The sequence below is a fragment of the Hydra viridissima genome, unplaced genomic scaffold (genome assembly GCF_058129835.1).
Source record: "Hydra viridissima isolate aposymbiotic clone 2 unplaced genomic scaffold, HvirCarnegie_v1 scaffold_13, whole genome shotgun sequence".
Classification (NCBI taxonomy): Eukaryota; Metazoa; Cnidaria; class Hydrozoa; order Anthoathecata; family Hydridae; genus Hydra; species Hydra viridissima.
In genome coordinates this window covers 2967845-2990019 of record NW_028324312.1, presented here as the reverse complement: position 1 = coordinate 2990019, position 22175 = coordinate 2967845, and the positions used below count along the sequence as shown (strand labels likewise).

At 28.9% G+C, this 22175-nt stretch overlaps 2 protein-coding genes and 1 long non-coding RNA gene across 6 annotated transcripts; 1 reads left to right on the top strand and 2 right to left on the bottom strand.

Moving 5' to 3' along the window:
- Positions 1-2025: 2025 nt before the first annotated feature.
- Positions 2026-4352, bottom strand: LOC145195130 (uncharacterized). Of its 2 annotated transcripts, none has more exons than XM_090070876.1 (4): positions 4241-4352; positions 3335-3629; positions 2975-3071; positions 2026-2682 (listed from the first exon to the last, which is right to left on the bottom strand). In XM_090070876.1, the coding sequence occupies exons 1-4, from the start codon at positions 4267-4269 to the stop codon at positions 2291-2293; spliced, it is 813 nt and encodes a 270-aa protein (XP_089927002.1). In that variant the 5' UTR covers positions 4270-4352; the 3' UTR covers positions 2026-2290. The 2 variants fall into 2 exon arrangements, with proteins under 2 accessions (XP_089927002.1, XP_089927004.1); XM_090070878.1 differs by having other exon boundaries at positions 3335-3504; positions 4241-4337.
- A 320-nt stretch (positions 4353-4672) lies between these two features.
- On the bottom strand, positions 4673-9992 carry LOC149880067 (uncharacterized). Of its 2 annotated transcripts, none has more exons than XR_016446363.1 (3): positions 9903-9992; positions 9561-9617; positions 4673-4989 (listed from the first exon to the last, which is right to left on the bottom strand). It is a non-coding gene; the product is annotated as an uncharacterized LOC149880067 (long non-coding RNA). The 2 variants fall into 2 exon arrangements; XR_016446362.1 differs by lacking the exon at positions 4673-4989 and adding an exon at positions 7994-8130.
- Positions 9993-10603: 611 nt separating this feature from the next.
- LOC145195060 (uncharacterized) lies at positions 10604-12899 on the top strand. 2 transcript variants are annotated; one of them, XM_090070874.1, is made up of 4 exons: positions 10604-10719; positions 10808-11108; positions 11424-11520; positions 11768-12899. In XM_090070874.1, the coding sequence occupies exons 1-4, from the start codon at positions 10658-10660 to the stop codon at positions 12163-12165; spliced, it is 858 nt and encodes a 285-aa protein (XP_089927000.1). In that variant the 5' UTR covers positions 10604-10657; the 3' UTR covers positions 12166-12899. The 2 variants fall into 2 exon arrangements, with proteins under 2 accessions (XP_089927000.1, XP_089927001.1); XM_090070875.1 differs by lacking the exon at positions 11424-11520 and having other exon boundaries at positions 11768-12031.
- Positions 12900-22175: the final 9276 nt, after the last annotated feature.

The following is a 22175-nucleotide window of genomic DNA, read 5'->3' as shown; positions in this document are numbered from 1 at the left end:
CTGCATGTTAATTTTTTAATCTAATTATTTAAAAAATATTATAAAAATGACCTTTCAAGAATTTATTGTTATCTTCATTATTTATTTTAGCTTAATAATTAAATCTTTTGAAGAAAGTTCTGAATAAAGTGGGGAAAAAAATTCTTTAAGAGAGAGACTATCGCTTCCCTAAACGCAGAAACTAAATGCAATAAAAAAAATTCAGATATAATTAGAGTTTCCGAAAAATGTGTCAGACCAGCTAAGGAGAATTTTAGTTAAACTGAGTCTTGAGAAATTCCAAGATCCGGTCTTTGATAACTACTACTTATGATCGTTAAGTAATTTTCTACCCAAAGCGAGTTTTTAAGAAATTGCTATTCGCTTTAATATTTCTAGCAATAAACCTATTTCATTGAGTATTGTAAGAAGAATATTATCGTACCACATTAGCAAACTAGATATCTAGTTTAACTAACTAGATATCTAGTTAAAATAACTAAATTATTTTCCCAAATGTTTATTTCATGTATATAAAATTTGTCATTTCTTACATTAGGACCTTTTATTTTTGATTTTTACTTTGTTAGATCACACCGCGGTAGTTAAACATAAAATAGATGTTTATTCTACCGCTGAAAAGTCACTTCTAAAATCTTTTGATGAAAAATGGAGAATAAAATGGTGCAAAGAGCGTAAAAACTGGACCATAAATTAATGGAAGCTATAAGGAGCGATGAAAGTAGCTTTGAAATTATTTATCAAAAATCAATTAAAACAGTCAAATGAATGTCTCATAAAGATTATAATTTAAGATTTATTAAAAATGTTAAATTGTTCAAATAAGAGGAGGGTCTATAGGTTTTTGGGAATTTTCTTGCTTTTAATTTTGGTTTTAAGGTTAGGGTTTACTGTTTGTATCTGGAAAAATGAACACTAAAGAGTTGAAGTGCTTGAAAAACGTTAATTCAATTGATTTTTTTTAAATGAGAGAAAGATTTTGAATTTTTCAATAAGATGGAGCAACTACTTTAAAGTAAACTAAAACATGGTTTGCAAATAATATTAGGACAATGAGTTGGCCACCTTATTTACCTGCTCTCAACTCAATAGAAAATATTTGGAATTGAATGGATAAAGAATTATCAAAATAACTTCAAAGTAATTTTATTAAATTTAAATGCACATTTAGAGTACTTATGGCATAACGTTCCAGAAACTAACTTTTAACAATTTGAGTTGTTACATGCCGAGAAGAGTTCGCGCTTGTATTATAGCTTGTATTAAAGTAGGACATACAAAGTACTAAAAAATTCTTTTTTCAAAGACACCATCTTGATTCAAAGACGCCATCTTTGATTCATCTAAAGTTGTGATAATTAGCATTCTATAAGATTTATAAAAAGACTTTCTTTTTCTCAATTTATAATTTTTTCTTTTACAAAAAACCGATAATTTTATTTTTAATTAATAAATAAGTTTAAATAAAGAGATTGGATAAAAAAAAAATTTTTAATTACCTTTTTATGAATTATTTTTAAATTTAAAGCATGTGTCCAAACTTTTTAAAAATACTGCAGTAACAAAGAAATTGAAATGATTCATGACGAAGTTGATCAAGAGACTTTTGTTTGATTTCCTTTTTATTTTTTATTTAAATGAAAAAGTAAATTGCACCTATTTAACGGTCCGTAGTAAGAAAATTAAACAACATGTTCATGGATGTGTGCCCCACTTAATGAATAAGTGTGCCCCACTCATGACTAGTTGTGTTTGTCAATTCTAAATGAAAAGTTTTTTGAAGTCTTTTGTCTAAAAAGCTCATTTAATTTTACTTGAGTAAGTATTCTAAAGTACCTCTTCCATTCTTCTAATCTAATGTACCTCTTCTAATTTAACTTTTTTTTAAATGGAATAAATTTTAAATTTAAATAGCTTTTAATTTTTAGCTAGTAAAAAGTAATTTAAGAGAAATTTTACCAGCTAAAAATTAAAGCTATTTGAAGTTTAGGAACTTGTGTTCAACTGTGACCAAAAATGCTAAAGAAAGTGGAAATGCTTTTTATTATCATTTATGAAATAAATCGGTTTGATAATACAACACCAATAATCTAATAAACTTTGGAGTCTCACCCAATGCATAGTTCAGAGTTGCATGTTTTAAATTTTCTTTATATTGAGAAAAACATGTACAAAAAATTTAATTTTAATTCATCAGTATAAAGTGCTTTCAAATTTATTAAAGTTTTAACGTAAATTTTTATAAAGTTAAAGAAAAAAAATTTTACGTTGTAATAAATTGTGTAAAAAGTTATATATAAATATTGATCTCTGCTACTTGAATTACCCCATCACCTCCCTCTTTTTTTATCAGCACGTATCTGGCTTCATATGAGCAGACAATAGTTTGCACCAACTCGCTGGTTAAAACCGCAATTTGCTTATAATCAGCTGTATTATCTGTTACGCTCAAAATCAATATGCAACCGTTCATTCGTTCAGGATTATCATGAGAGTTGTATATAATAATAAGATTTATTTTATACAACAGGTTTAAATCCAGTTTAAACAAGTTTGAAACGCCGGTTTCACTAATAGCAACGGTATTGAGAATTCCATCAATTGCATTTGCTGCAGAAGTAGAATTTGGATCCAACGTAGATGATAGAGAAGGAGTAGCATTTCGTGAAACATCCAGATTTGCTATGATTAAAAAAGTTTTTTTACAAATTTTTATAACTGGAAATTAAAATATGCAGTTACGCACCAATCTTGTTAATTGTTACACACCAATCTTGCTACATTTTCATCTAAATTCTAGCTTTATGATACTGATGCATTATCTTTAACTTAAATTTCTACTTTCATTGTAAGGTTTGGCTTACGCTTCTTGTTGCATTTTATTGCAATTGTCTCCAGTTAAAGATTAATTTTTCTAACTTAGCAATATATATATATATATATATATATATATAGTTAACGATATTAAACTTACATATGCATTTGTAGGTATGCATGTTGGTAGCGTCACAAACATCTCTGCAAAATTGTGTGCTTGAACAGAAGTTTGCTCGTTCACATTTTTGACCAATCTAAAGAATTACTAGAAATATTATCAAAAACCTGTTTAATGTATGTTTTTTCCGAAAAACAGTTTGATGGAGGACAAATGCTGCATATAATTGAAAATCACAAAGTGATTTTAAAAAAGAAAGATTAAGCTTTACAACATATGCAAGCGCTACAAAAATATGTGCAAGCGCTTCAAAACGAACAATAATAAAAACCATTGTGTTTAAACAAATCTTTCTTTTTTCTATCAGTTTATCAGAAAATTGGAAAAACTTTTACTTACATTGCGAACATTAGAGGTGTTAGTTTTGAAGACATTCCATTCCATGTTTTCTGTCTCATTGGCTTGAGAGTACGACACAAGCTCACATAACGTTTTGTCTTTTTTGTAGTTTATAAGCATGCAATTAGGGTTGCTGATGCATGAAATGGTGCAATCAGATCTTTTAACCCCTAAAAAGGAACCTATAACGTTGCCGATCACATAAGTACTTTCAACCCTACTAAATCTTGCGTACATATTGCACGGTAAACGTGTTATGAAACAGGTGGATGTTCTGAATAAGGTAATCATACTTCTAAACGAAAATATTTAAAAAGATCTTGCAAAACCTTTAAAATTTTTTAAAATAGAAATATATTTACAAAAATGTTTATCAAAATGCAATTGTTAAATTAATAGTAATAAATCATTTGACAATTCTTAATTAAACTTTTTTAACATATAGTTATGATGATGATGATAATGATAATAATAATAATAATAATAAAAATGATAATAATAATAATAATAATAATACTAATACTAATAATAATAATAATAATAATAATAATAATAATAATAATAATAATAATATTAATAATTTTTATTATTATTATTACTAATATTATTATTATTATTATTATTATTATTAAAATTATTATTATTATTATTATTATTATTATTATTATTATTATTATTATTATTATTATTATTATTATTATTATTATTATTATTATTATTATTATTATTATTATTATTATTATTATTATTATTATTATTATTATTATTATTATTATTATTATTATTATTATTATTATTATTATTATTATTATTATTATTATTATTATTATTATTATTATTATTATTAAAGCATAACATTCTAGTTAAAAAATTAAATTGCAGCAAGTGACAACGAAGCAAACATACAGGACAATACTCATATGCCGCTTATTCATTTTCTTTGGAACTCCGAAATTGAGATGTTCTTTATACCGATAAGCAATGGTGTGCTTTACTGACAAACTTCAGTAACAATATGATCAGATTGAACCATGAGGTTCATTCAAAAGGTTTCATAAAAAATTAAGTGGGGTTTCACTTTAGATATTTATTCGATTTTTAACTCAATCGGATTTTTCACTATTAACAATTTAATAAACCAAAAGTAAAAATTGAGTTATTTAACATTCTAACAAATATATTTAAAATAATCAGCTGTCATGAACTATTGATGCTATTATGTAAAAAGAGCCTCGCTACTAACGCGTCTTCGCTGGAAAAATCAGAGAATAATTCAGTTTTTTTTAGGTTACGTAACGTTAAAATTACTCTGCAAACAACCATATTCTTTGTGTGCCGGAAACGAGATTGGAAAACGCATTTGAAACAAAACTCGTATACAAATACCCAATCGCGATACGATAACGTATACGTTATTTCGTTATACGATATTACGTTACCGATACGTGTTATTTAATTACATTATCAGTTCCTCAATTTCTTGATTTATTATGAGAACTGCAATAGAAAGGTTAAGAAATTTAATGCCAAGCGATAAGTTGCATTCCATTTAAGACATATATTCGGACAACCAAGAGATATCCTCAGATAACCAAGAGATATATTCGGACAACCAAGAGATACATTCGGATAACCTTTGCTGAAAACCAGCAAACCTAAACCGCAAATAAAAGTAACAAAAAAATGATAATATTGCGATAGAACTATATATCGCATTTAAAATGCAATTTAAAAAAAAGCTTTTATTAGCTTTCATTTTAGTAAACTATTTTTTGGTTGTTTTCTTAGTAATTTTTGCAACAGCTTTTATAAACTCTCAGTGAGGTTTACTAACTTAGCAATGTTACTGATACCTTGAGAGTAGCGTCTGATGTTTATATGAAAATAGTGATAAAAATGTCACAAAACATAAAGACTTTTGTTATGTTTTTTAAAAATGTAACCCATTATTTTCTAATATGCGCTACCTTTAAATGTAGTGTCTGGTCATAGTTTTCATTAGAACTTCCCTCACTTAAGATTTTATTAAAAAATATCTTTCACTGCTCAAACCATATATCCAGTTTTCATCCATCATACTTAGCTTGTAAGAGGGGTTATAATGGAATTTATGGTTATAGTGAGCCACTGTAAAAAAAAACTTGCTTCCTTCATATCACATCACAACCCTACTTTTCGAAATATTTATTCACCAAGTACTCAATAATTCGGAAACAGACAAATTAATTTAAATGATGCGTGTGTTTTTAGCGGGACTAAAATTGCAAAAAAAATTATTTTATAAAAAAATCAAGTTCTTTTATGTACTATAAATAGCAATATAATTTTTATAATTACATACGGTTGATAATAATGGTTGATGTCAAAGTTTTAAATAAATTAACCGAACCTTCAATCTTCAAATGTGAACAAGAAAGGTTTGCAAATGTAACCCTAAAAATTTGTATAACTTTGACGAAACGCAAACGTTTCAAATAAACAAAAACAAGTTTAAATAATGATTATCCATACCACTCGCCTAAATCAAATTTTTAGAGCACATTTTGCTTATTTCATATAAATTAAAATCAGCTTCTTCAAATTGAATATCTGCTGCCCAACGAGATTGGGGGTAAAAAGAAAGATATCTCGAATTTGGGTTTGAAAGTAAACACAGTTACTTAAGCTTGAGTTACTGCAAATACTAGAAATGTTGCATAAAGATTCTTTATGAATCTAGAAAAAGCAGCTGAGATCATTAAAACTTGCATCAATAAATAAAAATATACCTTATCGATAAATACGCATATACATAAACTTTTATCTTATAAATATTTTATGTTTTTGTATAATATTTTAATAGCACTTTAAAAAAAAAATTTTTTTTTAATAATAATCAAACTCAACTCACTTTTTATATGAGAAAAGAACAAAGCTTTTGATTATTTTTTCCGTAAAAAAAAAATTAAAAACTGGAACTGAACCTTAGTATGTGTTTTTAATAGAGATCTACACGGCCTACCTAATAGCTGTAAGCTTGTCGCCGGCCCGGTTTGTGGGCAGGTCTGGGAGGTACTATTAAATAATCTTATAAATGGGTAGGATGGCCTTCAATTTGCGATATTGTTTCGCTCCACGCGCGTTTCCTTAAGTTATTCAAACACCGATCTAGGCTCTGATAGATTTCATTTTAAAACCTATTCATTATTTTTACGAAAACTTTAATCCGAAATCAAAACTAAGCTTTTATACAAATGACAAGGCCTGGTTTAGTAAGTTTAGCATAAGTAATTATTTTGTCTGAAAAATCTGCGGGGAAAGGTTCTTCTTTTATTTTCTTAAGGGTTTTTTTCTTTAAGACAAAAGATTTCCAACAAGTTTGGCATTTTTTGGTTCCAAGATATGACCGTTGGAATTTGTTCAAGTTGGCCGAACATTTTTAACTTCTTTGTAAATGTTGAGAAAACTGGGGTGAGAAAAAAAATCTTTAAGACAAAAGATTTCCAACAAGTTTGGCATTTTTTGGTTCCAAGATATGACCGTTGGAATTTGTTCAAGTTGGCCGAACATTTTTAACTTCTTTGTAAATGTTGAGAAAACTGGGGTGAGAAAAAAACGGTTTAGCTTCAAATTCAATTAATTTTTTAAAGAAAAACCTTTTGGGTTTTTGTTTGGGTAAAAATTCGCAACTAGAAGCAACAGATGTTGTTTGGAGTTAGCAATGCTTCTTCCCAAACTCTGCATCACTTTTTGCACCTCTTAATATATTTGTATTGTCTCCGTTTTTTTTTGAATGCAGCTTTTGCAGAATTTTTTTGCAGATTTTTTTTGAATGCAGCTTCATCTAAAGTTTCACTAAAGTCAATCTTGCGCTTCTTTAATTGCTTTAATTTTTTGTCTAATTTCGCTTTAGTTTCTCGAGCAGCTTAGATGAACCTGACACTGGCTTTCAACTCTCGGAATGTTGACTCTTGGTATTTTTTACGTCAACATGGTGGCGCTGTAAAACTTTTTATATTGCTTTCAAGTCTTTCAGTGAAGTTTTAAAAAATATAATACCTTTCAGCAGGAATCATTGGTGTTGTTGTTAAATTTTGAAGTTGGTGAATTGTTCTGTTGAGATGTTAAATGATGATGTAGGCTGGGATAAGGATGATAAAGCATGCTCGGATGAGAATGATAAAGCAGGCTGAGATAGTACTTAAAATTTTTAAGCAATTTGTAATTTTGATTGATCCATTTTACTGTTAAGTGGAAACAAACTAGTATTTTGAAATCTAGCCATTATTTGAGTTCGTGTAAATGCGTCACCGGAGCTCAAAAGTTTTGCTTGTAGCTGAATGAAACTTTTTCTGTTAAATTATTGAAATTTATAACAACATAAAATTTATAACTACATAAAATTTATAACAACATAAAATTTATAACTACATAAAATTTATAACTACATAAAATTATAACTGCATAAAATTTATAACTACATAAAATTATAACTGCATAAAATTTATAACTACATAAAATTATAACTGCATAAAATTTATAACTACATAAAATTTATAACTACATAAAATTTATAACTACATAAAATTATAACTGCATAAAATTTATAACTACATGAAATTATATATGTAACTTGCACCAAACTTGTCTAAAGAGACAATATACACCTACGTCTATAACACCTACGTCTAACGATTGACATATATGGGACGAATGAGCCGTTAAATATATCAGCCTGATGTTATAGTCAATGCAAATACATGCAACATCATAAGTAACATGTGTGACGCGTTCTTCTCAGACTTAAATGTGAATAGCTACAATTGAAAAATTTATTTTATTTAACTACTTAATACAGGAATTTGATCAACTTGACCAAACTAATTACAATTTTAATTACTGATATGAATATTTAGTGAGCTATTGAATAAATTGTTTCTCTTCCACCCAAGCCGATTTAATGCTATAAATACGGTGTTTGATTCCTAAACACCAGTCTTTACATAAAAGCGATATCGATTTGTATATTACAAATGGTGGCAGAATGGTACAGGTAGCATTGACACAATTACTGTGTAACTGTCATCAATTTTTTCACTGTTACTAACCAACATAGCATCACGCCGGCAAATTATTTGCCGTTTGTCTTGATCGCTTTAAAATCAAAATTCTAAAAAATTCCATTAAATTGCCCGAAGTATTTTTTGTTAATACTTGCTTCAAGAAATGTATTAAAATAATTTGTTATTTTGTCTTCGGCAATAGAAGCTCTGAGAAAGGAAATATTGCCAGTTATTCTGACATTTGATTTATGACTCCGTCGTTTTGTGAAATTAAAAAATGTGACGTTTTTGATCATTGACCACCTGTTTTCAAATTGTGCGCTGTAATTAGCATGGTTGCTGTACCTCTACCATGTGATTAGACTTTGCTACGCACACGCTTGTGAAGAGTTGCCATAGGTATGTTGTATGTCTCTAAAGCTTTACTGAGTGATATTTCACCGTTTTTTATTTATTCTTTTGTAAATTGCAATTGCTATTCAATGTAAGTAATTTGCATTTTACAAATGTAAGTACGAATCATTTTCGTTTTAAAAAGTTTTTGATAGGTAGAAAAGGCTATCATATTCATTTAGGTTTTAATCATATTCATTTAGGTTTTGATCAATTATGATTTAATATTAATTTAGCCGCGCTCATCTTAATGCATAATTGTGGGCCATTAACTTATCTTTCTCTCCCGATAAAAATTTATCTCCCGATAAAAATATTTCCTCGGTTTTTTGCTCATAACTTTTTTTCTTGAGCTAGCAAATTTAATTTTGAAAAAAGTTTCTTGATCGTCATATAATTTTCAACATAATTTAGTTTTTTAGGCATAATTTAGGCTTTTTAGTTTAGTAAAAGTTAATTTTTGTTTCGAGAGTTTAAAGTCAATTTTTTTAAAAAATATATTTTTTTTTTTTATTACGGTGAGACTTTCAAAGTTTGCTTAGGCACAAGATAAATTTTTTTAAAAAGTTGTTACACCTTAAGAGAGAGCAGAAAGTTCTCTACTCTACAGTTCCATATATTCTAAATGATTTTTTGTTTTAGCATTTTAAAATATTTTATAATACAAGTTTAAAATATTTATTTTCTGATTTACGTTTCGCCATGATCAATGACTCAGAAACTGCTATTAAAAATTGGTTTTATAGACATCTATTAGTAAAATAAATGCAAAAGAAACAAAATTAACAAACCGTTCGCTTCTTTTTTCGTTTACTCTTACCCCAGATTACTCTAATATCTTCGTAAACCTGAAGCAAAAATTTTTGAAATTCGGTATCAGGTTATTTTGAAAGTCGGAGAACCAAATTCTTTAACACCTCAGCGCTATTTTTTTTTTTACAATGTTTACGGATGAAATTAAACTACAAGTTTAAAATATTTATTTTCTGATTTACGTTTCGCCATGATCAATGACTCAGAAACTGCTATTAAAAATTGGTTTTATAGACATCTATTAGTATTACTTTTATTAACACAAGCAAAAATAAGCGTAATACTTAAAATGCTAAATCTACAAGAGAAAAATATTCTACATTCAAGATTTGATTATTTACTGGGCTTTGCAAGCTTGCTCGTGTTATCATTTAGTTCGCAAGGTGAGTCTCCTTGACAATTTTCCTGCGTGCTCTTCAAATTTAATTAAACAAATGCAGCCAAAAATAGTTAACTTTTTAAAAAAGGAGGAGTCACAACCTCTTTTTGAATCTCAACTTCTGATTGAATCACAACCTCTATTTCAAATGATAATGTTTTAAATAGAAGCAAACAGTGACTTTCTCATAAATAATAAAACTTTTCTAAAGTTTTTCAAAACGATGAATGAATTAAGTTTGATAAGACAAACTTACTCCGAACTACTAAAAGAAACTCAGATCTATTACAAGAATGCTTCAATCTATTATAAGAACACTCTAGTTCTTTGATCAGTCGATATAAATCAAATAATCGCCATCGTATTCTCGCTTTAAGTTTAAGCAGAGATTTAATTCCAAGAAAATTATTTTTAAAATATTTTAAATGTAAAAAATAAATTTTACGGTAACTTTAAATATACAAGTTTAAAACGTTTTTTTTTTTAAATAACTTTTTAAATATTGGGCAACAATACATAATTAAATAAAATGCGAAATATTTATATCCTTGAAAAATAAATGATTGGCATAGAGTCTATGTTTGTTCTAATTAATTAAACAGCCTTCCTCTTTTGCTTTCATTAAAACAGTGTTCTTATGTAGTATTTAAAAATTCATGCTACATTTAAACAAGGAGTTTAATTCAGTTGTGTTTAATGCAACTATTTTTTACCAGAGTTATAATAAAAATTATGGAAACATGTAGGATGTTCATGAGGTAAGTTCATTTTTTTTCAGTTGGATAACCAACCATAGGACTTTTAACTTTCTGTAATATAACCTTAGTTGTTTTCATATTTTTCCAGAATGCTTCAGCTGCTTTCGTGTCAGATTGCTATAAAAGGCTTTATTACCCGTCTACCGTGCATTGTGCATGGCAAATTAAATCTGATTGAAAGCCGGTATAACAACGGTTCAATTATTAGACAATTAACTTCTTTAAAACAACACGAATGCGCAATAACATGTGTTGGTGATGCACTTTGTGTGATGGTTAACTACAAGAAAGATGGAACCGTTTGCGAGCTGGTATCCTCAACTGACGGGAGCGAAATACAGAGTAATGAATGGAACGTTGTTAGGTCAGATACTGAAAGCGATAAGCGTGTAAGTAGTTATGCTCCCAATATATTTGCTATTTATTTGCTCGCAAATTTGCCCAATCTGAGATTCAAAAAAAATTTCCTTTAAATGTAATAATAATATTTTACAAAAATTATAATTTTAAATATAATAATAATATTTTACAAAAATTATAATTTTTACTTGTGTATTTAAATGCAAAAAAAAAAAATAATGATAAAAATAATAATAAAATGTCAACAATTTTTATTTGCGTATTTAAATACACAGACAAAAACTGCCTACAACTAATTTATCCTTATTATCATTATTGTTTTTTCTTTTTTTTTTTAATCTTAGATTGGACAAATTTGCGAGCAAATAAATCCTTGTGCGAGCGATGAATACTGCAGGGACGTGTGTGGAGAAAATAATAAGCATACATATGCTTGCTTAGGTTAGTTCACCAAGTTTCCACTCTCTTTTAATCTCACACTCTTCGTTCTTATTTTTCTAGCATTTTATTGTTGTTGTTGTTCTTGTTGTTTTCATTACGATTCTTAAAAACTAAAAATGTCATGGAATATAATTCCCTATAAAGTAAAAACGAATGAATGTTTTTATCTTAAGTGATATAAGTTTACAAGCTAAATAGTTTCTGGAAATAAACAGTTAGATGGCTTTTTTTTTTAACTTTTTTTCAGGTTTAACTAACAATGCTGCTCGAAAAGGAATTTTGAGTCAATCATCAGTGATACCAGGTGATATTCACAGTCCATGTGATATTTGTGATGGAGATTATTCTACAATAATTCACACAGACTTCGGTCCTGTAAACTGGGTTAAACTTGATTTGGGCTTTGTGTACAGAGCAAATGTTATTATAGTCCATAACCGAATGGATTGCTGTCAAGAAAGAATAGTTGGTTACACGTTAATGGTCGGAACAACAAGCAATGAGGCTGACTATCAACAAATTGCTGTATTAACGTCTGACTTTGTTCAGGTTTTCCAGCTAAAAATTTTTCTTAGATACCTTTACATCTCAAAAACTCCTGGGAATGAATACCTTAATTTGTCTGAGGTAGAAGTCTTTGTTTAAGAAACCAAAATTCATTGTTTTTATGCATAGTTAACACTATAGACAGGCAGCTTCTTATGACAATTTGGGAAAAAATTTCGTCACAAGATACCGGTGTGACTGGCTTCTCTGGGTCATATTGATATACATCCTTTTGTCATCTAAGGACTTTTTCCAATTTTTCTCAATTAAAATTGAGATAAGAGAAAAATAATTTTCATTTTTTAAAACAAGTAAGAGATTTTAAATTCAAAGAGCCAAGCTTTATGAGAGACCATTTTGCAAGAAAACTCGCTCTGCAATAAATCTTTATTTTTGGGATATTTGTCTGGACAAGTTCTAAAATCTAAAATTGCCCTGTTAAGTTCATCAGTTTGTTTGTTATGATATTAAAGAAGTAGTTTAGGATATCTTAGTTAAAAAATGTCCAATTCGTTAACTTATCTTACACATGTTATATTAACGAATTTTATCTTTCCCGATATATGTAGAAGACAGAATTTTCTGTATTTAAGATTCTATGACACAATTAAAGGTTTGTTGATTTCGTCCCTTTTGACCATTTTTTTATTATGCATGAAAAGAAGCTTTTTTAAGTATATTTGTTTTTAAAGCTTGTTATAAATATCAGTTTAAAAGCAGAAAAAGCTCATGGCTTAAAAAGTTTATATTTATAGGTAAATTTTTTTTAAAGCTTGTTGTAAATATCAGTTTAACGGTTTTATTCGAATAGCAATCTGCAAAATGTCGAAATATATTAATTGTTTTAAACTCGATTCATTTCAAATGGCAGATATAGAAGTTTGTACATTTTTGCTAAGATTCGTTAAAAACCGAAGTTCAGGATCGGGGATATACAAGGGGAAATAATTAAAAGTTAAATTTTACTCAACAATGTGTTTTTCAAACATGAAAAATATTAGATTGATAATTGGTATGCAATAAAGTATTTAGTTTTAAAAAAGGTGCTCGTTACAAACGAGTTAATGCAGTAGTTTAGAATTTTCATAAAACAAACCATTTCGATTTTGTAAAACATTTTATGACATAAAAATTGCAAATATTCTTTAAAATACTTTGTGATTTTAATATTAGTTCTCTTCTTCTAGAGCTATCATATAAACTTTTGTACCTTTCCGTATAACAAAAAAAGCTGGACTTAATCCACGTAACTTTCATATTTTTTTTACTCAAGTTATTAAAATTACAGTACGCTTATTGTTATAAAGATAATTTATATAGAACTGACTTTACATCCAGTTCACTTTTATGATCAACAGAAGTACAGCTCTACTTAGATTTTCTTTATAGTAAAGTTAGAAATACAATTTTTCTAGCTTGAGTATAGAGAATAGGTTCAAATCAAATCTTAAATCACAATTCTGATTCGATTCGAATTCCAAAGCCTCGCCGGTGCCTAGAATATCTACAAGCTATATTAAAAATTGTTGTATCTTCAGTTTTAACTTATTTTTATATTGCTATCATAAGTAATGTGTGACGCGTTCTTCCAAAAATTAATAAAACTAATTTTTTGCTTTAGGTTTCATGATGTAAATAAAATACTTCCGCAATTTGTTTTTTGTTGGTTTATGATCAATGAACGTCTTAGATTCGAATAAAGTATTCGAAAAATGAATAAAAACATAAAATAAACTAAAATAAAAAAAATCTTAGTTTATTTTTTCAAAGTTTTAGAAGGGAAGCCAAAAGAACTGAAGTTTTAAACTTGATTTACTCGAGTTTTAAGTTAATTTAAGAATTTGACCAACTTGACAAAGCTAATTACCTGAAATCAATTTAAATTGCTGTTATGAATATTTAGTGAGCCATTGAATAAATTGTTTCTCTTCCACCCAACCCGACTAAAATGCTGTAAATACGTTGTTTGATGGTTTTCTAAACAAAAGCCTTTGTATAGGAGCGATTTGATTTGTAAATTACTAATGGTGGCAGAATGGTACAGGTAGAGTTGACACAATGACTGTGTAATTAACTTTTTAATTGCTACCAACCAACTTAGCACCACTCCCGCAAATTATACGTTGCTTGCCATGATCACTTAAAAATCAAAGTTCAAAAAAGTCCCATGAATTGCCCGAAGTATTTTTGTTGATATTTGCTTTAAGAAATTGTTTTTGAAGTCTATTAAGATAACTTGTTATTTCGTCTTCGGTGCCAGAAGCTCTGAGAAAGGAAATATTGCCAGCTACTCTGACACTTGACTTATGACTCCGTCGTTTTGTGAAATCTTGATATCATAATCATTCTGGTATACAATTTAGTGGAAACAGATGACATTGGTTTGTAGATACCAAAATAATTCCCAACTAATTCGATGACATCCATGAACGCACCGAAACAAGGACAAATTCAAACACTGTACAGTGTAGAACTTCAGTTCATCGTGGTGGCCAAAAATCGAAAACGTTGTTAAATAAAACGTTTATGGGGTTTTTTAAGTTATACTATGATAGCTTAGTTTATGAGGAATTTGGGCAAATTTTGAAAAAATCAAAAAAACCCCAAGTTTCCTAAAAAAGAATTATTTTATTATAAACCTTTAATATTACATTTTATATCATTTAAATATAATAATTGTCTTATTATTAAACCTATTTTGAATCAAAACTTTCAGCCAAATTTATGTCATCTTCAAATTTTTCCTCAATTTCGTTGTGTTAGTTAAAGGTTGCCTGTTAAATATTTTCAGGGGGTAACTTATATTTTCAGGGGGTAAATTATATTTTCAGGGAGTAATTTCACATTCGCTTGCTATGTCTGAATCGTTGAAGAGTAAAGAGTCTTTTACAACATGAGAAAGTTCCATGGCAGCCTTAACTTTTTTTTTAAACCGGTTTTATAAGTTGATAGAGCTAATGAGAGCGCTAGATGATGTTATAGTCCGTACAAAAATATCTCTTAAACTCATTTCCCTACTTACTTTACGAGTGAAAAGTTCACGATACTTCCTGAGTAATTTCTATCTTGACTCAGCAGCTTCGTCATTTATTACTTCCAGCGGAACAGGCGAATGCAACAGAATTCCAGCACCGCGTGCTAATTCTTTAAGCACTAAAGATGGAATCATAAACCAAGAACCTACAAATCAAGAAATTTCTAAGCCTCTGTGCAATGTAAATCCAATTTCTTTGAACTGACTTCCTGCCAGCAATCAACAAATGATTGCAATCAACAAATTGCGATCAACAAATTTTTGAAATGAACAACCAGGTCTTCTGGTATATCTAAAACTTTACTTCATTTATTTGGATCGGAGAAACCTCGTCAATAAATATTTTTGTACCTATTAATCAATTAAAAAAAAAAGAAAGGCATTTCTACCTGCGACTTGAGATTTATACATTACGTCATTTTTTTAGCTGGTTTATATAATTTATCAATGAAAATTTTGTTTTGCAATATTTCATATTTGAAAAGGTCTCTTTTTTTATTTCATATTTGAAAAGTTTAAGTTAAATGTTAAATTCCTCGAAAAAAATGTGAAACTGAATTTTTGGCAGGAGTTAGTAAACACTTCATAGATTGTAACGTATATCAAATTTTTAAATGTCCAACAAAGATAGAATTTAAGGTAATTTTTTTTTAAATTTCGAGTTAACGAGGAAATTTGAAAGATAAGCCGAAGAGATAGAATTTTCGAAAGTGATTATTAAAAACTGCATTTAACTTTGGGTTCTAACGATAAATAGATGTCTGGCGAAAAGTTTTTTTCTTTACCGTAATGCTTTTCAAAAGAAAGTTTTTAAGAGTATGATTTACGATTTCTTTTTTGAAATTTTTGGCTTCATCACTAGGTATCTCTAAATCTGTGCAACTTAGAACATTCATATTTTTGGATTTTTCTTATATGCGTTCCAAATAAAACTCCATAGTCAAATGTAGAGTTTTAAAAATGTGATTCTTTTTTATTTTTGATCACCTGTTTCCACATTATGCGCTGTAGTTAGCGCGGCTGCTGTACCTCTATCGTGTGATTTGACTTTGCTATGCACACGCTTGTGAAGAGTTGTCGTAGGTATGTTGCATACCTACGAAACTTTACTGAGTGATACTTCACCGTTTTTGATTTATTCTATTGCGAGTTGCAATTGCTCTTTAATGTAAGTAATTTGTGTTTTACAAAAGTAAGTGCGAGTCACTTTCGTTTTAAAATTTTTTTAATAGAAATGGCTTACGTTTTAATCCATTTTTAATTATTATTTTAGCCGCGCTGATCTTAATGCATGAGTGAGCCATTTGCTTGCTTTTCTCCCCCAGTAAACATTTCCTCGGTTTTTCGCTCTTAACTTTTTTTTTAAAGACATCTGTTAGTATTACTTGTATCAACACAAACTTAATACTTGAAATGTTATTTTTACAAGAGAAAAGTGTTTTCTACCATCAAGAATTGATTATTTCCTGGGCGTTTCGAGCTCATGTTCTCAATTGGTTGAAAATTCCACCAGTATACCGCATGGTGAGTCTCCTTGACAATTTTCCTGCGTGCTCTTCAAATTTTATGAAACAAATGCAGTCTTTTAAAAAGAGGACTCGCCTTCTCTGTTTTAATCACAATCTTCTGTTTTAAATGATATTATGTTTAGATGTATGTTTAGATGCATACATTAACTTTCTCATAAATAATAAAAGTTTTCTAAAGTTTTTCAAAATGATGAATTCAGTTTGATAGGACTAACTTATTCGAATCTGTTAAAAGAACACTCCGATCTATTAATTCATTTTTAAAATCGACTAAGTCGACTAAAAGTCGATTTAGTCGAAATACTTGAATAAAAATTTTATTATAATCATATGTTTTAAGAGACTCTCGGTACATATATGTACCACTAAATTGCATAGCTGATCTAGACGCCTTTTGTGAGTAAAATTCGCTTGAAATTCATATATTTTTATTTGTTGATGAACGTGCAACAAAAATGGAAAATATTTAGAAATAAAATAGAATAAATAGAAAATATTTAGAAACAAAGTAGAAAAAATAGAAAATATTAACCTAAAATGAATAAAAAGCTGAAAAGAGGCGAATATGTGTTTCAGTACAGTAAAGATGGACTGCTATTTGTAAAATGACAAGACACAAAAGAAGTCCTTACATTGAGTAATTTTCATAAAGCTAATGTTACAGAAGTGACAAAAACTTTGAAAGACGGCTCAAAATGAAGTATTTCTTGCTCAGAGATGATTGCGTTTCATCGCGAAATTATGGGAGGGGTGGATTTAGCGGACCAAATGATAGGACTATATGAACTAGATCGTAAATCGAATAAATGGTGGAAGAAAGTGTTTTATCGCTTACTTATGATGTCCCTTGTAAATGCTTGGGTAAAACATAAGGAGGCCACAAAGAATAAAATTCCCTGGAAGCAATTTTTGGTTCCGCTGGCAGAGGAAATGATAAATGAGGGAAAAAAAACTGTAGCTGTACAACGTTCATTGTCGAGAGGGAGACCGTCTATGAAAAAACTGCGACTGAAAAATCTCCACATCTTTCTGTAGAAGAAACACCAAGACGTGGATGTAGATGTGCGGAAAATCATACACAAAAACGGACAAAAATATTTTGTCTGGAATATGACCTTCCATTTTGTTCAAAATGTTTTTCAGCCTATCATACATGAAATATTTCGTAATATGTATGAACCTTCATTTTTGTTAATGTCAATTGTTATGCTCAAAATATAAAATACTTATTGAGCAAAAATACTCTGTTATATAACAGCAAAGAACTTTTTCCAAGAACAATAATTATATGGTGCTGATGGTACACATATGAATTAAAGCAAAAAATTAACAGAAAATTTAATGAAAAAAAAAACAAAAAAAAACGGTGGCGTAGATAGGTGGGGGGGGGGGGGATGGGGCGGCTAAACTAATTTTGGGGAGGCATATTTATAAAACATTTTCGCATCCTTTACTGAGTACTATAACACATTACTTAATATTTTGGTTTAAAAATCATCAACTGGTTACTATAATGAGAAAAAGGAAATAATAATGAAGTGGTGCTACATACAGTAAGCTAAGAGTTAAGTTTATGTGATACAGCAAATTAGATTCGATGTTCAGATATTTTAGTTGAATTTAAAAAACAGTAATGAATGATATTTCTGCGCATGGCTCAATAGTTATTAATAACTTATCTTTACAAGATAAACAACCTATAAATATATTTCTTTACTCATTAGTAAGCATCATAATAATATTAAAGATTGATAAAATTAAATCATGTGAAAAAATTGAAATAAGGATATTAAGATAATTACCCAACTAAATCGACTTTCAGTCGATTAGAAGGAGACCCGTAGTCGATTAAATCGACTATTCGAATTTTCAAAGTCGACTTATTTCGACTTTCGACTAGTCGACTTTTAGTCGATTTAGTTGAAGTCGATAACAACACTAGTTATAAGAACACTCAAATCTATTATAAGAGCACTCTAATTCTTTAATCAGTCGAGGTATATCAAATAATCTCCATCGTATTCTCGCTTTAGAGTTGAAGCTGGGATTTGATTCCAAGAAAATTATTCTTAAAGTATTTTAAGTGTAAAAAATAAATTTTACGGTAACTTTATATATACAAGTTTAAAACGTTTTTTTTTAAATAATTTTTTAAATATTGGGCAACAATAAAATTGTATAACCATTGTATGAAACCGTTAACTTTCTGTAATATTATCATATTTGTTTTCATACTTTTCCAGAATGTTTCAGCTGCTTTCGTGTCAGATTGCTATAAAAGGCTTTATTACCCGTCTACCGTGCATTGTGCATGGCAAATTAAATCTGATTGAAAGCCGGTATAACAACGGTTCAATTATTAGACAATTAACTTCTTTAAAACAACACGAATGCGCAATAACATGTGTTGGTGATGCACTTTGTGTGATGGTTAACTACAAGAAAGATGGAACCGTTTGTGAGCTGGTATCCTCAACTGACGGGAGCGAAATACAGAGCAATGAATGGGACGTTTTTAGATCAGATACCGGAAGCAATGAGCTTGCAAGTAGTTTTTATGCTCCCAAATTATTCACTATTTATTTGCTCGCAGATTTGCCTAATTTAAGATTCAAAAAAAAAAAAAAAAGAAAAAAAAAATAATAATAATAATAATAAGTTATGGGGGGCAAATTTTTTTGCATATTTGAATATTTGTTTTTATTATTATTGTTTTTTCTTTTTTTAAAAAAAAATCTTAGATTTGGCAAATTTGCGAGCAAATAAACCCATGTGCAAGCAATGAATACTGCAGGGACGTGTGTGGAGAAAATAATCAGCATACATGTCTGCTTAGGTTAATTTACCTAACTTCCACTCACTTTTAACCTCACACGCTTCGCTCTTTTTTCTGTTACTGTTGCTGTTGGTATTCTTAACAACCACAAATGTTATGTAAAATAGCGCCCTTTAGGATAAAAACGAGTGAATTTTTTATCTTAAGTGATGTAAGTTTACAAGTGAAATATTTTCTGGAAATAAACAGTTAGATGGCTTTTTTTTTTAACTTTTTTTCAGGTTTAACTAACAATGCTGCTCGAAAAGGAATTTTAAGCCAATTATCAGTGATACTAGCTGATATTCACGGCCCTTGTGACATTTGTGATGGAAGTTATATTAGAATAATTCACATAGACTTCGGTCCTGTAAACTAGGTTAAACTTGATTTGGGCTTTGTGTACAGGGCATATGTTATTATAGTCCATAACCGAATGAATTGCTGTCAAGAATAGTTGGTTACACATTGAAGGTCGGAACAACATACAACAAGAACAGCTATCAACAAATTGCCATATCAACTTCTGAGATGGTCCAGGTTTTCCAATACACAGGTTTTCTCAGATACATCTATATCTCAAAAACTCCAGGCGATCAATACCTTAATTTGTCTGAGGTAGAAGTCTTTGTTTAAGAAACCAAAATAATTGATTGCTCTTATGTGTAATTAACACTATAGACGAGCAGCTATTAGGACTGCTTGGTACAAAATTGCGTCCCAAGTTACCCGTGTGGATGGCATCTCTAAACTTTTTTCAATTTTTCTCAGTTAAAATTGAGATAAGAGAAAGACAGTTTTCGCTTTAGATCATTAAAATAAGTTAAATATTTGAAATTCATAAAGCCAAATTTTATGAGACCATTTTTCAAGAAAATACTCTGTAATAAATCTTTACTTTCGAGATATTTATCTGGACAAATTATCTAAAATTGCCCTTTTAAATTTATCAGCTTGTGTGTTGTGATATTAAAGAAGTAATTTAGGATACATCTCAGTTAGTAAATGTCTAATTAGTTTAAATCATCTTTCACATGATGCATTAACGAATTTCTAATTAAACTCTGATAATAGTTTTTCAAAAGTAATTACGACGGTGGTTAATATTAGGGATACTTTTAAAAAACGTTTTACGAAGTTATTTTACCTTTGATTATAAGATAGAATTTTCTGCATTTAAGATTCTATGACACCATTAAAGATTTGTTGATTTTGTCCCTTTTAACCATTTCTTTTTAAACATAAAAAAAGAAAAAGTCCATGGTTTGAAAAGATTAAAACTTGATCTAAATATCAGTTTAACGGTTTTATTCGAATTTTTTATTCGAACGTTTTATTCAATCTACGGAATGTCTATGTTAATCGTTTTAAATTCGATTCATTTCAAATGGCAGATATAGAACTTTGGTCATTGTTTGCTAAGATTCGGTAAAAACCGAAGTTCAGGGTGCGGGCTATATAAGGGGCAATAATTAAAAAATAAATTTTATTCAACAACGCGTAAGCAAACACGAAAAATATTGGGTTGATGATTGATTAACAATAAAGTATTTAGTTTAAAAAAAAGTGCGGGCAACACGAGATTATATGTGATTGTTTAGAGTTGTTATAACGTTAAAGTTGTTATAAAGTTTTGACGTAAAAAGTGCAAATATTCTTTAAAATATTTCGTGATTTTAACATTAGTTCATTTCTTCCAGAGCTATCTAATAAACTTTGTACTAATTTTTCGTACAACAAAAAAGCTGAACTTAATCCACGTAACTTTCATATTTCTTTTTACTCAAGTTACTAAAATTACAGTACGCTTATTGTTATAAAGATAATTTACATAGAGCTAACTTTACATCCAGTTCACTTTTATGATCAACAGAAGTAAAATTCTACTTAGATTTTCTTTATGGAAAAGTTAGAAATACAATTTTTCTAGCTTGAGTATTGAGAATAAGTTCAAATTTAACCTTAAATTACGATTCTGATTCGATTCGAATTCCAAAGCCTCGCCTGTGCCTAGAATATCAACAAGCTATGTTTTATTATGTCGTATCTTCAGTTTGAACTTATTTTAATATTGTTGCCTGGTGGTTGTAGAATAGATAGTCTTAGAGTTGTTTAATGTAGGTGTATTAAAATTTTAGCATGGTGGGATTTGTTTTTCTCTCCTAACTTATTAGTAATTCAACACAAAACCGTTCGGGAACCGTTCGGGAACTTTCTGAAGAGAGGCGGCTTTTTTTATCATGGGATGTTACGATTTTATAAGAAGATTTTATTAGATTCCCTCTATATGAACACTTTCTTCTTATGAACGAGTATAAGATGGAAATATACAGTAAAACATCATTTTTCTGGACATTTTAAGTTACTATTATTATTTTTATGATATATATCTTATTTGTTATAAGAAATTATAAATGATAAATTTTTTCATTATGATACAAAGTTAAAAAATAGCTTTTGTCTGGTCTTTGTTACAAATCTAAATAGTGTCCCTACAAAGAGTTTGAACTCTGATCATGAAATCCGATCATGAAATCAAAAATGGTAATTACTTGAATAACTTTTTTATTTATTTATTTATTTTTTTTTAAATCTATTTTCTTCTTTTTTAAAAAAGCTTGATCGTGGTTCTAAAAGAATATGAAATAACTTGAATAAAACGATGGCCTTTATGGTGACGAAGCAAATCAACTTTTTCTCAGTCAACAACTAGGTTTTAAAGTAAATAAAG